This window comes from Ceratosolen solmsi, unplaced genomic scaffold (assembly GCF_000503995.2).
Source record: "Ceratosolen solmsi marchali unplaced genomic scaffold, CerSol_1.0 scaffold10, whole genome shotgun sequence".
In the NCBI taxonomy this organism is placed as follows: domain Eukaryota; kingdom Metazoa; phylum Arthropoda; class Insecta; order Hymenoptera; family Agaonidae; genus Ceratosolen; species Ceratosolen solmsi.
In genome coordinates this window covers 18259532-18276284 of record NW_011948412.1, presented here as the reverse complement: position 1 = coordinate 18276284, position 16753 = coordinate 18259532, and the positions used below count along the sequence as shown (strand labels likewise).

Here is a 16753-nt window from a genome sequence, read left to right as displayed (position 1 = left end):
TAAAAAAATTACGCTATCACTTGAAAGCTCCAGTTATCGATGCTGCCATTATTTAAGCAAGAAGCAAGAAGCAAGAAGTTTAGTATCCTGAAGAATTTTCATTCGTTTCACAAAACACTGTTCATAAATCAATCCTTACTTACATTACTTGAAACGAATGGGCCTGATTTTTTGTCATTTTGCACAGAAATTTTTAAAATGTGATTTTCTGTGATATAGTTCCGCTCTTACGAACACATTTTCGAAAATTTATTTTATCGAAAAAAATAAAACATTTTTAATTATGAACAATATAATTGATATATAAATTTTATAACTCAAATTGTATTAAAACAAAACGTATTAATATTTAATAGATTTTGTTATGAACTTTTTATTTATTTAAAAAACTATCTAATAATTCCGAAACACGATTTAAATTCACAAATATACATTTTAAAATTTTAAGATATATTATCATTCTATTTTAGAATTTAAATAGATTTTAAATTAGATACTACAATATAGATTTAAAATAGAGTTAAATGTATCAATTTGATCCAAGACTTTGAATATGCAGGATAAGTAATTCTACTGTTATAAATACTAAATATACTATCGATACTAACGATATTTTTCATTATAATTATATATATAAACAATAATTGTCAAAATTGAAATATTATTTTATAAAACAATACAAACATATCCTGAATATAATTTTTAATTTTGAATATTTAATAATACAACATTTTAATATTTTACCTCTAATATAATAATTTTAAAATCTTCGTATGATTATTTTAAATTTAATGAATTTAAATTATAACGGAAATGAATTTTTAAATATTTGCCTTTAGAAATTTCTAATATTATTAATATTACAATATATATATATATATATAGGGACATTTTTCATACAATAATAAAATTGGTTTCAGTTTTCTAATATTTTATGTAATTGATTTAGTTATAGAAATATAATCTATAATTATGTGTATATATAAAATAAGGCAAGAAAACCAGTCATTAATTATATTTTATAAAATTCATGCTTAGTAGAATGCAGGTAACGAGAAATAGGAAATCAGTTGTTATTAAACATGCTAAACTAAAAGACTATTAAATATATTAAAAATAAATACAAGTTATAGATACATTAAAATATTATATATATTTTTTTCTCTATTCTAAACAATCATATTACCATATATATTTATAAAATCTTGACGTGCTCGATCATACATTATAATTGACAGAATTTTTTGTATTAACTATTTTATTTATTTTACGTACAAATATAGAAATACAGAAAGAGAGAGAGAGAATAATAAGTCAAGATCAATACGAAGTGAACAATACTTGCGCATGCAATATATGGGAAAAGCATGGGCAGAAGCACGGATAATGCATATATTGATGGAAATAATCAATGTTGATTAATTCAACGACGAATTATGGTAACTCATTAATTTTTCAATAAAAAACATCTGTTTAACTGTATTTGAAATTTAAATAAACTTTATATATATATATATATATATATATATATATATATATAAAATTTTGCATCTGCATATGTTTTTAATTATCATTCATTTTTAATAAGATTAAATGTAACTGTAATTTTACTTTATTCGTTCAATTAAACAGTAATAATTAAGTTTATGAAAGAAAGGGTAGAGAAAACAATTTTAAGTTAGATGAAAAAATCGTAAAAATATACAAATTGTTATCATTAATTAAAATAGTGATAAAAAATAAAAAACAACTCGAAAAGTGAGGATTTCAATAATATAATTCCCACTGCGAGTTGTCAAAAAAAAAAAATATATATATATAAACAAATTTAAAAAATATAAAAATAATGAAGAGTAAAGAGTATATATAAAAAAGAGCTTATGGTTAAAAATTACCTTCCAGGACTGCATAGAGAAACCAGAGAACCAGAGGGTAACCAGTCCATAACATAAGAAGCGAACAAAAAACAGAAAGATAGGTAAATTTGCATTAGGTTGGTTTCCACTGAAAATTTGTGTATAGAAGATATACATATATATATATATATATATATATATATATATTTAAATATATATATATAATTTGTTTTATACAATATATTATTTTCTAAAAAAAAATTTATCGATTGGCCTCTTTTAATTTAAGGTTTTGTAAAGATAAAAACTCTGAAGGAATTTAAGATTCGATTATAAAAAAAATCCGTAATTTATCGTTAAAAGTATTTAATTTTTCTTTTTTCGCTTATCATTTTTTTTTAGACAAATTATTTATAAAATACAATATAGTTTAACATTTATAACAAATTTTAATTATGTCGTATATGTTTCATTTATCTATCATTTTTTGCAAATTACTGCTGGAATACTTCCAAATGATATATCACAAAATACATGTACTTTCAAAATTTTCATTAAAAGTAATCTTATATTTTTGCTTACACTAGAAAATTTAACGATATAATTTGATGATTAGTGTATACTCTCATCAAAATACCGGCAACATAAATTGAGGCTTAATATCATAAAATGTTGTTCGATAATAAATATGTTCTTGTAAAAATTAAAATGAAGATTAATAACAAATAAATTATAATAATAAACATAATTTATACAATATTTATTATTTATTTATTAGTTTTATATTAGATGCACTAATATATATATAGGCATTTCTCCAGCAACATATCATAAAATAGTCAATATGTATTTGTGGATTCATATAAAATTAAAATAGTTGATGTACAATCGTGCTTATGACGTTGATAAGTATAATCCTATTAAATGCATAAATTATTATTAAATTTTACCTGTATAATTTTATGGTACCAATTGCCATTTAAATACTTATAATATTTTCAATATTATATAAAACTTACTATTTTGCTTAAAATTTTTTTTTTCATAACCCTTGTATACAATAAAATTATTCAATATTTTCAAAAAATATTTAAAATAAAAATGACATATATATATATGTGTGTGTGTGTGTGTGTGTGTGTGTGTGTGTGTGTGTGTGTGTGTAATTATTTAATATAATATATTTAATGCATTGTCATAGTTCTAAGTTTTTAAATTACTCCTTGATTCAACTTACTCCTTATATCTGTATAATCTGTGTATATAATACTATGTAACTGAGCAAATAATCATATACATAGTTATTGAATACTTTACAAATGTGCAAAAAATTATAAATGTATTTACATATTTAAAAATTTAGATATAAATTGTTAAATGATACAATTGTACATAACACACGTTTATTTGATTAATACATAATAAATAAATGATTATTAGATGAATCTGTCTTTCAGCCCATGTCAAATTAAACATTGGATGAAATTACTTCTCTGAAGCTTGATTTCAAATAACATTATTGGCATTTAGATTGTTTACGCCATGTTCGAGGGAAATTAACTATAATTTTAATTAGAAAATTTCTTACAAGAGAAAATTATTATGAGACGTGCCCAGAATATTTGAGTTTTGGGTGACATTAATATAAGGGTAGATTCGTACTTTTGATTTAAATTCTACGTTATATTTTACTATAAATAAATTGATAATCCATTTGTACTACCGATTAGTTTTCACTAATTAAAAAGGATTACTCAAAATCACATAAAATTTATACAAAGTACTTATATGTATTTATAAATTCCTTAATTCGTAGAACGTGGTGGATAAAATGAGATATTAATTCAATTGATGATCGATTCTGGGCCAATTAATGGTTCTCTTCTGTGTACATACGCAAGAGCAAGACGTTTTATAATTGATTGATACAAGCATATCCATTTGTTTGTAAATTCCGGTTAAAGTTTATCTTCAGTTCCTTCAGCTTTGCTAGATCAAGCAATGTTAAGATAAAGTTTTCACGTAAAATCAATCCAGAATTCAACCATAAAAATCAAATAATATTAATAATTTAGCTGTTTTCTGTTCATACTTATTTTAATTTTTCTATTTAATCAAGAGAATGAATTATTTGTAATTAAAAACTTAAAACAATTTCTAATAGATGAAACATTATAATCGTAGAGTATGATGTGCTTAAGATTTATTCAAATATTCATCTATTGACTATTTATGTAAAATATCATAATGCAATTGGATCATTTAATGTTATAATTTAAAGTTTTATGTTGAATATTTTGCGTAGGGAAATATAATTATATAATGTAAATATAGAAAGATTTCTTAATATAATATAAAAACAAAAAAAATTGTTTACACGCTCTATTTAATTATACATATATAAATTATGTGCATAGGCATAAAAATTCAATAAAATTTTGTATTCTGATTAAAAAATATATTATACTTTCATATTGTAAATTATAACGAATACAAGAAGCTTTTAGTTAATGAATTGCATAATATAAAATATTTCCTTGTTTATTATAAATTTATTTTGTAGTTATCATAAGAAATATTTTAACATCATTTTTTTAAATTTACAATTAAAGTAACTAGAATTGATTGTTATTTTGAATATTTAATTTATTATTTTTATACTTTAGATTTATTATTAATTTGCAATTTTATTTTAACACCAAATATTTTCAATTTTTACGTAATTATTACAACACTTCTTTTATCGTATATTTAGTAAATATTTTTGTAAAATTTATATCTTACAATATTTATTTCAATTTAGTAAAGCATTTATTCTATTTTATTTAAAAGATTAATGTAATATTCCCAAAATATATATTTTGTAATAAATTTTATAAACTTATCTAGTTTTATATAATATTTCTAGATTTTCCAAATCATTAATAATGGAATTTGATTGACTTATCTCTAAATTTTTTTTAATATATCAATTTATTTTATTTCAAACACTAAATAAAAATGCATCATGATATTAATTATGAAACCATATGTATGGAATTTTTTAATATATAATTTAACAGTATTTATTTTATTTCCATAACGTTTTAGAATTAAACAGTAAGATCTATGAAATTCATAATATTATTACTATAATACACATAATACTATAGATATTGAAATGAAACTTAACATGAAACTAATACACGAAATTAATAAGCTTAATACTGAACTAAGAAGTCCACCGTAGTATGAATTTTAATTATAAAGGAACAATATATTCGCATCTGTAATGACATTAAAAATTCACTTCATAAAATAAATAAAAATGTAATGTATACAAATGTTTTTGTTCCTTTTTCCGAAAAAATTCTTGTTGTGTATATTTTAAAGTGAAAGCTAGAGAATAAAATGTATACTTTTTCTACTCGAAATATAGAATTAAAATTGCGTATTTTTATTTTTTTCCTAAAAGAGAACATATAAAAATGCAAGTACGTGCAGAAAATCACTACAAGTTACCATTATCTATGTTCTGTAAATGGTGTAGAAGATTTTTATCCGTGAATGTATTTTTACCTATTAGTTTTTGTTTATTACATATTTTTTATTAATATTGGTGATCATATAAATTATATAAAATTGTAATTGCAAAATAGAATATAATCGGTAACTAATTCACTAATATTTAAATATATCAAATTATAACTAACTTTCATATTAGACATTTATATTCCATTATTGTATCTTAATATATATTAACTAATATGAAAATTTACATTTTTTAGATTATAATATATTTATCATTTTTTATTTAAATTCATTAAACATTGTATCCTAAACAATATATGAAAAGTAGCAAATATTTTCAAAGTATTTTAATAGATAATAATAGGAATAAATAATTCTAAATTTGTATTGGGGCAAATAATTTTAAGGTAATTAATTTTGAAGTACTTTATACGATCTAAAAATGTTTTTAATTATATTTCCAGATATTACTTCAACGAATACGATAAGTCTTTAAAAGTGAAAGTCAGACCAAACTGTTTGTGCATTAGAATTCAAAGTAATTTAACAAAGTAAGTTTTTAATTAAAACTGTAAATAAAAAAGTACTTTGTATTACAAATTTCTGTAAGAACTTTGAAATTCCTTCTAAATTTATTTAAAAACACAATTTAGATTTAATTAAAAAGGTATTGAATTAAGCGTTTCATTTGATTTTTATTTTATAAAATTATTTTTATTTATTTTACTTCAAATTTTGCGATAAAATATATGTTCTGAACTATTGTATATATTTGCATCTGTGGATGAAATTTAGATTTTTTCAATTAATAAATTATTACGAGTTAATCTAAAAATTATATATTAATTTGAAGGGTCATTAAATTACGAAATAGTAAATTAAAACATAAAATAAAGGTAAAATTTTAACTTATAAATTATCTAACTATAAAGAAAATAATATAAATGTGAGTATTACATGGGCAGTTAGAGTTTCAAAATTATACTGTTATGCTTGAAAACGTTTCTTTATAATGATACAAAAAATGTAATTAAACCTATAGTTATATATAATTAAACTTATTAAAATTTAATTAAGCTTCTAAATGTAGTTAATAATCCTGCGTACATTTGAGTCATAAAATGAACTTTCTTATTTTTCATATTTCCATAACTATATAAAGAAATTAGAAAAATAGAAACATAATCCATTCGTTAAAGTCTAGAGTCATTTGACGAATTCCTGTAATTTTACATATTTCTTATTCCTTGTCTCTTGTGACAGATTTCAAATTTGTGCACGAGGTATAATTTTCGTGAATTAAAATAAATCTAAAGGTGAAAGAAGCAATTCGAACTCTAGAATGCGCTCATTCGATATTAAGATCGAAAACTCGAATTTTCGATTAATTCAGAGTTGCTTTATGTATGCACTTCATTTTTATTCTGAAAGTCGAATCAGAATTTTCATATTATTAAACGAGTATATGTAAAGAAAGATGAAATGATTTGTATGATATAAAGAAAATTCTTTTATGTTTTTTATATATTCATATAGATATTTTATATAACGGAAGAATAATTATATTTACTGTCATTAATTGCAAACTAAAACATATCCTTATCTTCATTAATAAATAACTTATTGAAATTTTATTGTATCATTTTTGTTGCTTTTATTTATTTTATGATTTTTAAATCAATAAACTGCATTTTTCTTTTAAATTTTTATTTAAATTTAATATTATGGACTTATACTGGCTAATGCAGTATATAAAATATACAAGCTAATGCTAAGTATATAAAATAGTATTTTATGTATTGAATTACAAGTGCATTAATTAATTATTTCAGTGTAATAATTAAATGTAATTTCATATTAATATTATATAATAATATTTTAAAAATTCTTTATACAATTAATTTTACCAGTATTTAGACATTTTGAAATCTAGACGTACACCTTTTTAAAGACGATCCAATCTAAACTAAAAATAGAATAACACGTGTATTTTATAAATCATTGAGAAGTTTCGATCTGCTCATGCAAACTTGTGAAGTATGGGATGATATTTTCCATCCCCATTTTGCTTATTGAAAAGCAGAAGAAGGACTTGCAATCGAACCTCAGAAGAAGAAATACTCCCTATCTTTTGATCGCTTTTTTCCGATTATGCGATGCATTTTAAAAAACTGTAAAGAGGCCACAAGAGAATCTGACTGAGAGAATTGTAACTGAACGACTTGCGATATCTGTTTTATTTGGTCTGATTTTGAATCCCTGCCGGTTGTCTCACTGTTGGTCTATTTCGATTTATATAAATATCGTACGAGACGCTTGGTTATTTGAACATCGTTACCACTTGAAAACGAATGTGGGTCTTTATAAATCGATGATTTATATTGAAAAGAATTTAAAATTCAAATTTACTTTTTCATTTTTTGATTATTTGTTTTTATTATTATTGACATGTCTTATTCATTGACATATTATGTGATAAAACGTAGGTCCATTAATATTTCATACCAATGAAAGCACTAACACATCTATAATATTTATTTATTTATAGATGCACAAACAGGCGCACATATATTCATCGATAATTCGTATCGATAATAATTATAATTAAATTAGGCCTAAACTATAATTTTATATTTTCACTTATATCTATAATTTTTATCTTTAAGGGAACACAATTACAAATAATATCTTGTTATTGTGCCGTCTTCAAATAGATTATTGTGAATTGACTTTCACTTCCCTACATTAATTTGAATTAGTAATATTCTAAAATTACATATTTTTACATATTATATATATACATTTAATTTTTAAATGTTCCCGACTTAAAATTATCTTAAAAAGTCATTTTTCAACATTATATTAGTAAATAATAATAAACTAGTACTTGTAAGCGAGTCAGCTTAAAGATAAAAATTTCTTATTTACATAAATTATAAACCGATGTAAATTTCTTTAGCACTAATCTAATTATTTAAGACATGTTTCTAAATTATGACGATGCCAAAAGTTATTCTAATAAATAACTCAACAAATACGAAAAATTAATGCATAAAAATATGTCTGCCGTACTATTGTCTTTGTCTTAATAGCAATATTTTTAATATAAAAAAAATAAATTAAGAAAGGCATAGAAGAGACCTTCGATCATTTTTTCTTTTTCTTTTTTTATTTCTCTGTCGCATCCTTCAGCACGTTTCACATAGTCAGAATTTTTAACGGATTTTCCGTAGCTGAAATTCATGTAAACCTTAAAAGCTTTGACTACAGTCCTTCGAGTTTTACAAAAATTAATATTAATTTCAAAACTTTCTCCAAAGAGAAATAACAAAAACTTTCTTTGTAATGTGTATATTTTTTTATGATTATCGCTATATTATATCTTTGATATTAGAAATTTATTTGGAGTGCATTATTATTACTCTTATATCTACTGACTTTAAACCTTATTCTTTAAATTTTCTTATATTCATATCCAAAACAAAGAGCATGAAATTAAAAATATAGTAGAATTGTAAGATATATATTTTTAAATAGAATTAGCGAGATATCGTCACGGATACTGTAAATACAAGATTAGATACTTATAAATCAATCATTTTATAGCATCATTTCATCGTTAAAATAAGATCAGTTAATGTTTTATATTATTTGAAGATTCACGTTCTGTGTATGTTTAAAGAAAAAATTTGCAAGATATTTATGACTTTTACATTGTAATTTTTCATAAATCGTAAGTTACAAATATTTATATATAAGTTACAAAATATTTTAATGTAGAGCTAACTGTATTTCAATCATAATAAATTGTCTTCTTTAAGCTGGAAAGTCTTCGCTTTGAAATCATTTTTTAATTAATAATTAAAATAAATAACGGTATCAATATCATTATGGGACGCTACACTTTCTGTAGCTTACGCACCCATGGTACGATTATGTTATATTATGCGTATTCGTATACTTTACGCTTCCTCACGCAACAATCAGAGAAGCTCTCAAAAAGCTCCGTAGTAGTTACATGCAGTAGTGTATACTGAAGACACACGTCAATAGCGAGATTTTCTCCATACCGATGCAAGCCCCTGCGGCTCCGCCAGTGCTTAGGAGCCCTGACACCGTTGAAAGGATCAAGTCCCTGTGTGTAGAATCCATATATTGTTGAGCTTATGTGTGCATTTTGGTTGGAGTAAGTTTTCATTATTGCAAAGCAGTTTCGATTCAAATAATTTGTTATGCTCCTGCATTGGATTATTACTCTCTTCAGTTATAAATGTTTTTATGCCTTTTTATAAAGCAGGAAGCTACAATTGTTAAAACGCATTGGTATTTATTGATTAATTATCGTTAAATTGTTACCATAGATGACTGTTGTAGCTAATTTATATAATCCAAAAATATATTCACATTGTTATAAGTATGTCGATGTAGAAAATAAACTATATTTACGTAAGATACGTGCTTAAGACATATTTTCAGACATATTTTAAGATATATTTTTAGATAAAAAATGTATTATTATATTTTCACTTTTTTTATTAAAGTTATAAACTGATTGTATAAAATATCTACTTCATTAACCACGTAAATATTAAAATACATTATAGTAATAAATTATACTTAACTTAATATCTTTCATATTTCATTTATTGATTATTACAATCATTAACAATCAAAAACAATATTACTACTAAAACTCTGATATATCTTTGAATATATCATATGAAATAATTTTAATGATTCGAATCGTTGACAGTCATAAAAATATAGAGTATAAATTACAAATACTATTGGTAAATAAACTAAATAAAAAAACAATTACACATTATGTATTGAAATATATTCTAAATAATTTATAATGAATATTTATTAAATAATGCAAAAAATTAGGCAAACAATGAATTTATATAAATTTAATCATAAATTATATTACATTTAGAATTTTATTAAAATTTTAATTTTCTATATTTTATTTTAATAATCAATAATGGCGATTGGTACTCATAATTTTCTAAGCGCTTCGTCAATCAATTGTTAATAAACCATGTTAATATGTAAAATACATTAAGAATTATTTAAACTGTTTCTACTCACTAAATTATCTGAGAATTAAATATTATGAAATATCATATAATTCATTTAATGCACAAAATCCTTGCCAATTAAATTATAAAATCATCATTCATGCAGCTGTCTAGATAAACATTTTTTAATTAAAAATAAATATCAGAAATCAAATCAGCTCTGAAGAAACATTGAAGAAAGAAAGAAATATTAATAAAACCAATACGAGTGTACTGGAAAAAGTAATTTTCCTCATTTGATATGTATAATTCAATCGAACATAAATTAATGTATAATTTTCAGTTTCGTATGAACGACTCTTATTCTTCTTGTCAAAAATTTACACGTAGAAGTTAAAATAGTTTTCCCAATATTAAATTCCGATATATATCATCACGTTTGTTTTTACCCGTTTTTTATGATCATTATGATAATATATACATTATACTATAAATGTTATTTATGCTTAAGTCAATATATTTGGATAATGGAACAAATAAATTATAATAGGAAGGGATGCAAGATAAAATAATAGCAGGATGTGATGCGTAAAAAATAAATGAGTCATTTAATTAAGCAACAAATATATTGCATTACTGAAAAAAATGTAATTTTAATTATAAATATATTTCAATGATTTATGAATATTGAAATTTTCAAAATATTTTTTCCAGAAATACGTTCATAATAAATTATATATTTATTTTTTTCAGTATTCAAGGCTGCTAGTAGAAATTTTCATTACGTAGCATAAAAAGGCGGTGCACTGGGAAGTACTTGTGCTGTTACAAACATTATAGTAAAATAATACTGTATATTGAGACAAACACTGTATTTGCAGTGTCATTTTCATTGTCGATTGGTATTATATAACATTTTTTAAAGACTTTCCTTCTTGATCAGCATTCGTGTTAAGAACATTGAGTGAATGTACTGGATAGATCTGAAATAAAATCATTAGCAGATTGTCCCGACATATTATGAGACTCGAATTCAATTAAATTATACTATTGATTATGATGAAAACTTGGAAATTATTCTTTGTAATACATTCTTTAATGCATCATTTATCTTATTTAAAATAAACTATGAAATCTAAGAAACTCCTATTTCACTAAATCATTTTATATTTATTTGCAAAATACATTGAATTATAATTTCTTTTAATTTAAAAAATTAGCAAGTATTAGACATCGTTTAAAATAAATTACTGTAATTTTTAAAACCATATTTAGGAAAAGATTCTACGAAAAATCACACCATAAGTATTCAAATCTCATAATTCGGATGAATGATTTTCTTCGGAATTATTATAAATTGTGCAAAACAATATTACATTTACGCTGTAGCTGCTGACGTTCGCTATCATGATGCTGTCGTTAAAAAATATATATACTATTAATAGTAACGAAAAATCGAAAGCGACGAAACTTAGGATACAATGCGATTTTAGCAGAAAAACGTTAGTAATTTAGATAGACATAAAAAAGAGATACATAAGCCTATAAATGCACACTTGCTGACGTTCATCATTTCAAATCACGTTGCAACTTTTCAAGATCACGAGTTTTAGAGTGTGCTAACAATAGGCTAAAGTGTGCCATAGATGTGATAAATATATATTCATATTATCATACATATAGTTTCTTGCTTTTTTTATGAAATATGTGTATGAGTATAAAAACAAGAAAAAAATCTGTTTTTTGTATGTATGCGCACTATTACGAATTATAGATAAAGAAAGATTATATAAGTCTAATGCAAACATATCATAATGTGAATATTATATGCAATTTAGCACCTTGCTGTTTTCATCATTTATTTATTATAGTACACATTTGTTTTTATCTTTAATTGTATAGTTGTATTGTATTTGTAGATGATTAAATTGTAGGTGTATATATAAGAAAATCTACAGGATTATGATATGAGTAAAGTAGATATCACATAATATTTGAATATTTATTTGTACACAGAATGAGTATAAACATCATGAATAAATAATAAATAAATTAAAAATAAAACTATTATGATCTATAACTACATATAATTGCATAGAAATTTAAAAATTGAGATAATGTACAATTCTCAATTTGTTCTTTTCTTTTATTTCTTCGTGTATAGTGAGAGTTTCATTTAATTTTGACATACACACACATATAAACGAATACATCTTGATCCACAACTTCTGATTGCATTCGTAATGTTTCCAGTTGTTTCACACTCCTTCCAAGAACTATCCAGTCTGACAGTTTGCATGTTTCTCGTTTTATATTTATTATTCTAAATGCTTGAGTTGCACTTTCATAAAATTTATTTTTAAAATTAATACTTCTAATTTTTAAATTAAAATTTACAAACCTTCCTTTCAGATTGCAATAATCTGAGACTTAAAAATAAATTAAATATAGCTGATATATTGCACAACTACAATAATTTTTTTTTTAATAAATACTTTTAAAATAAATAATAAAAGCACCAAAAGAAATTTCTTTGCATATGTTGGGAAATAGTTGGCACATAAGGATTCGAATTCCCGAGGAGAGCACATAAATTATACAAAAATCAATCTGCCATTATTAGCAGCAAATAAATAATCAATAATCATACTGGATATTCGTATTGTTTTATGTATAAATATTTGTTGTTATTTTATGAAATAAATTTTTATTTTTATTAATTCAGTTTGCTTCTTTATAGTAGTTACTGAGAACATTTGGTTTTTGGAATATAGAATAAATTACGTTATAAACAAATTTGCATTTAAAATAAATGCTAATGTTATTTGAAAATTAAAAGTAAATTTAATTATTCGATAACGTAACTATATTATAATCAGTTATTAAAAATTATTGTATTAAAATTCTGTATAATGTACACTGTACAAATAAACTTAAATGACATAAAAAATATGAAATTAAAATTAAAATTCGTAATCTTTATCATACTAGAATGTACTATTACTGATAATTAATTATAGTTTTATTAGAATTATTTATTCAACATTACTTTAAGTATAAATAATATATTTTATAAGTAAGTTATATTCAGACAACGAAGATATAATATTTTTTTCCTTTAAATTTCAAATGTATTTCGTACAAAACGATTAGCGTATTCCATTCATTACATCAACATCTACGTAAAGGTCGACCTATTGCAGATTACATAGATATTACAAATTATGAATTCTATGCACAGGGAAGATTAACGCGGACCATTACTGTTCGTCGTGCCGTGGCATACATGCAAATTGGGCCCCTGTTTTGATGAGCCATCCGATCATCACGTACTCCGAATCACTTGTTTTAGCCAGTTATTACTGTGTTGTTTCAATAATAATTTACGGCGACTCGTAGAAAGATTTAGCTGCAATATTATCTTGACCGTTCAGCTTAAGTAAAGCTTTTATAAGCATCTAAATGTTACTGAATGGAGGTCAATTATATTACCTACGATTTTTAAAATACATGAAATTGCGTTTAATTTGGCGCACAGCCATTTTACCAGAGTCCCGAACACAAAATTAAAGAAAATCAATAGTATACTCTTCTAATTCTTCTTATTAAATTTTAGGCGTCTTTTTAATATTTTATTAAAGCAATTTATAACAAATTATTCTTAATTTCAATAAAGTCCATAAAAATTAGTTGATAAGTTAATAAGATTTCACCAGAACTACAGTGATCGAAACTACTGTTGATCGAAAATACTGGTCGAAAGTTTTTGCGACTTACTCGCGCGAAAGTTTCGTTGATTTCGTTCAGCCGCTTTTGTTCTCACACCCTTTATAACGATAACGATGAAGAAAAAAACCAAGTTCCGTAATAATTTAATAAATTAACATTATTCACGAGATTGCTTCGATGTTAGCACGAGTGTTCATTTAGGCTGAACTTTAAAGACAATTTTGAACCATTCAATATTCAATTTAATAAAACTACAATTCATTATTCACGAGATAACGTCCATTTTCTAATCAAATGGAAACAAGTTATTTCAATTTTTAAATAATAATAAAATAAGTAATAAAATATACACGTCCAAGGAATGAAACATTTTGTATTTTAAATCGCTCGTTTAAAAAAAAATTCATACATACATTTATAAGTCATGCATTATAATTATTTTCTTTTTAATGTATGTAATCTGTTGTTCACACGTATAATAAGAAGGGAACTATATAAGTTTATAGTAGTATATCTTGCGTACTGTCAGACTGGAAATCTTACCATGATACTAACCAAAAAAAAAATTAATGATGCGAAAAGATAAAAAAGGGTTATACTTTTGACCCTTCTGTTCTTTAATAGATTGCTTGTTTCGCCGAGTCTAATTTATTTTCTCGTTAATTTCTTTACATCAGTTATCCTCTTCTGTGATATTTTCCACATTTTTTGCGCATCTGACTTTTTTCATCCTACAGAAATTTTACCTAGAGAGAGAGAGAGAGAGAGAAAGAGAGAAGAGAGAAAAAAAGAAGATAAATGAATGTTCCACTAACCTGAATAAACTCTACAACAGTTGTATCGACGACCATTAACGGATTCTGTATTAGGTGAATCACGCCATTCTTCACAGGAATGTTTGGCTTCACTATTTCGGCTAGTACGGAAGCAGTTGGATGCGATGCATCGCCTACTAAAGTATCTGACTTTACATAATCTGTAAATTATGCAATATTATTATAATGATTATCATTATTATTCTACTTTTAAGTAAATTAATATGATAATTATAGCTATCTATTTACATAAATCAATTATAAATAATATTATATACAACAAAATTTTAAACAATACTTTCTCGAATTATTTTAAATTAATTTAAATGCTGAAGACTCTGAAATTTTCATGAACTTGAATGATAAATTATATGATTTAGAGAAACTGCATGATCCTAACAATAAGTTACGAAATTAAAATAATTAAATCGTCACTCAGCAAAGCATCATATTCTCGGGGTAGAATTATTAGATTATTTATTAAAGAATCGGTCACTTTGTTAATAAAAACATTATTATAGGGTTATTAACGTTTTTGCAAGTAACTATATAAATAATTAAATATTGTTGAGGAATTGGTAAAATAGTACAATATTCAGTATATATAAATCATATATAAATAATATTGTTGATCCGTTAGTTGATTAAAAACTCACATATTTTTGTGAGTATTTTTCTTATAACATATGCATTGATTGAAATGATTTTAGAGAATATTTTTTCAGAGATCAATTTTTTAAATTAAAAAATCAATAAATCTATTTAAAATTTTAATAATTGTGTGGATTGATTAAATCAATTTAATCAAATACTTTCCAACAAATTATGGAATAATAAATCAATTGTCTATATTAATAAAAATAGTTTGTTAAGTATGTCTCATATAGAGTTATATATTTAATTTCGTTTAAAAAATCTTAATATACTTTCACAAATGAAATTTGTACATAATTTTTGAAAAATAATTAGACAATTGTCTAAGATAAATAAGCTTATTTTATAAATTACATTTATTAAAATAGAGAATTTTTATATGCCCATATCTTATTTTTATTTTTATAATTATTGTAGTACTTCGTTATTAATTACTATGTATGCATAAATTTTATGTAAAACTAAAAGCAGTTAAATTTTCAAACTTTTATAAATAATCTATTTTTCGGTCAGAAATATTAATAAGAAATTATTATTCTTCTAATTTATAGTGATCTACTTTACCTTGATCAAATAAAAATAATCAGTTACAAGTTTGAAATTGAACATTTGAAGTTAAACATTGAACTTGAACAATATTATTCGGAAAATAATTCCACAATCTGACTCGTCAGCCAAACGTGCAAAAATCAACTTAGAACAAAAAACCCACTAGATGTTGTGTGGGGTTGCCGGGCAAGTAAAGGGTTAATGCATCGATTCAATAATTAACACATATCTTTATTATTGCTGTTTAATTCATTTATTTTACTTTATTTCCAATGGGAATTATTAACCTTGGTGAAATTACAAATGATCTTTATATTTCTTAATAATCTTGTGGTGTTGAAATATCTGTTTATTGGAGAATTAGAGGATAATCAATTTCTTATTCTCTGCATGTCACTGGTGAGATTATGATTTACTGTAACAAGAAGTAGGTTATAATCTATTGAATATTATCACTACGAGGTTATCATGATTGTAGTGCTCTGATCGAACACTGCAATGCTATTGTGTTTATCTTAACACGTGTGCAGTTGCCTCTAAATATCGGTCGTAAGAGAGCCTAAATGGAGATTATGCGAAGCTGTGTGCCATCTGTGGCGGGAACAACTTGTAGTTGGAG

At 23.6% G+C, this 16753-nt stretch overlaps 1 protein-coding gene across 1 annotated transcript in view; it reads right to left on the bottom strand.

Moving 5' to 3' along the window:
* Fas1 (fasciclin 1 Fas1 domain-containing) overlaps positions 1 to 16753 on the bottom strand; it is a 98820-nt gene that overhangs the window by 23981 nt on the left and 58086 nt on the right. The window contains exons 7-8 of the mRNA XM_011503836.1: positions 14932 to 15092; positions 1896 to 1904 (exon numbers count right to left, since the gene is read on the bottom strand). Of these exons, the coding sequence (XP_011502138.1) occupies positions 1896 to 1904; positions 14932 to 15092 (170 nt within the window). The remainder of the gene's footprint in view (positions 1 to 1895; positions 1905 to 14931; positions 15093 to 16753) is intronic.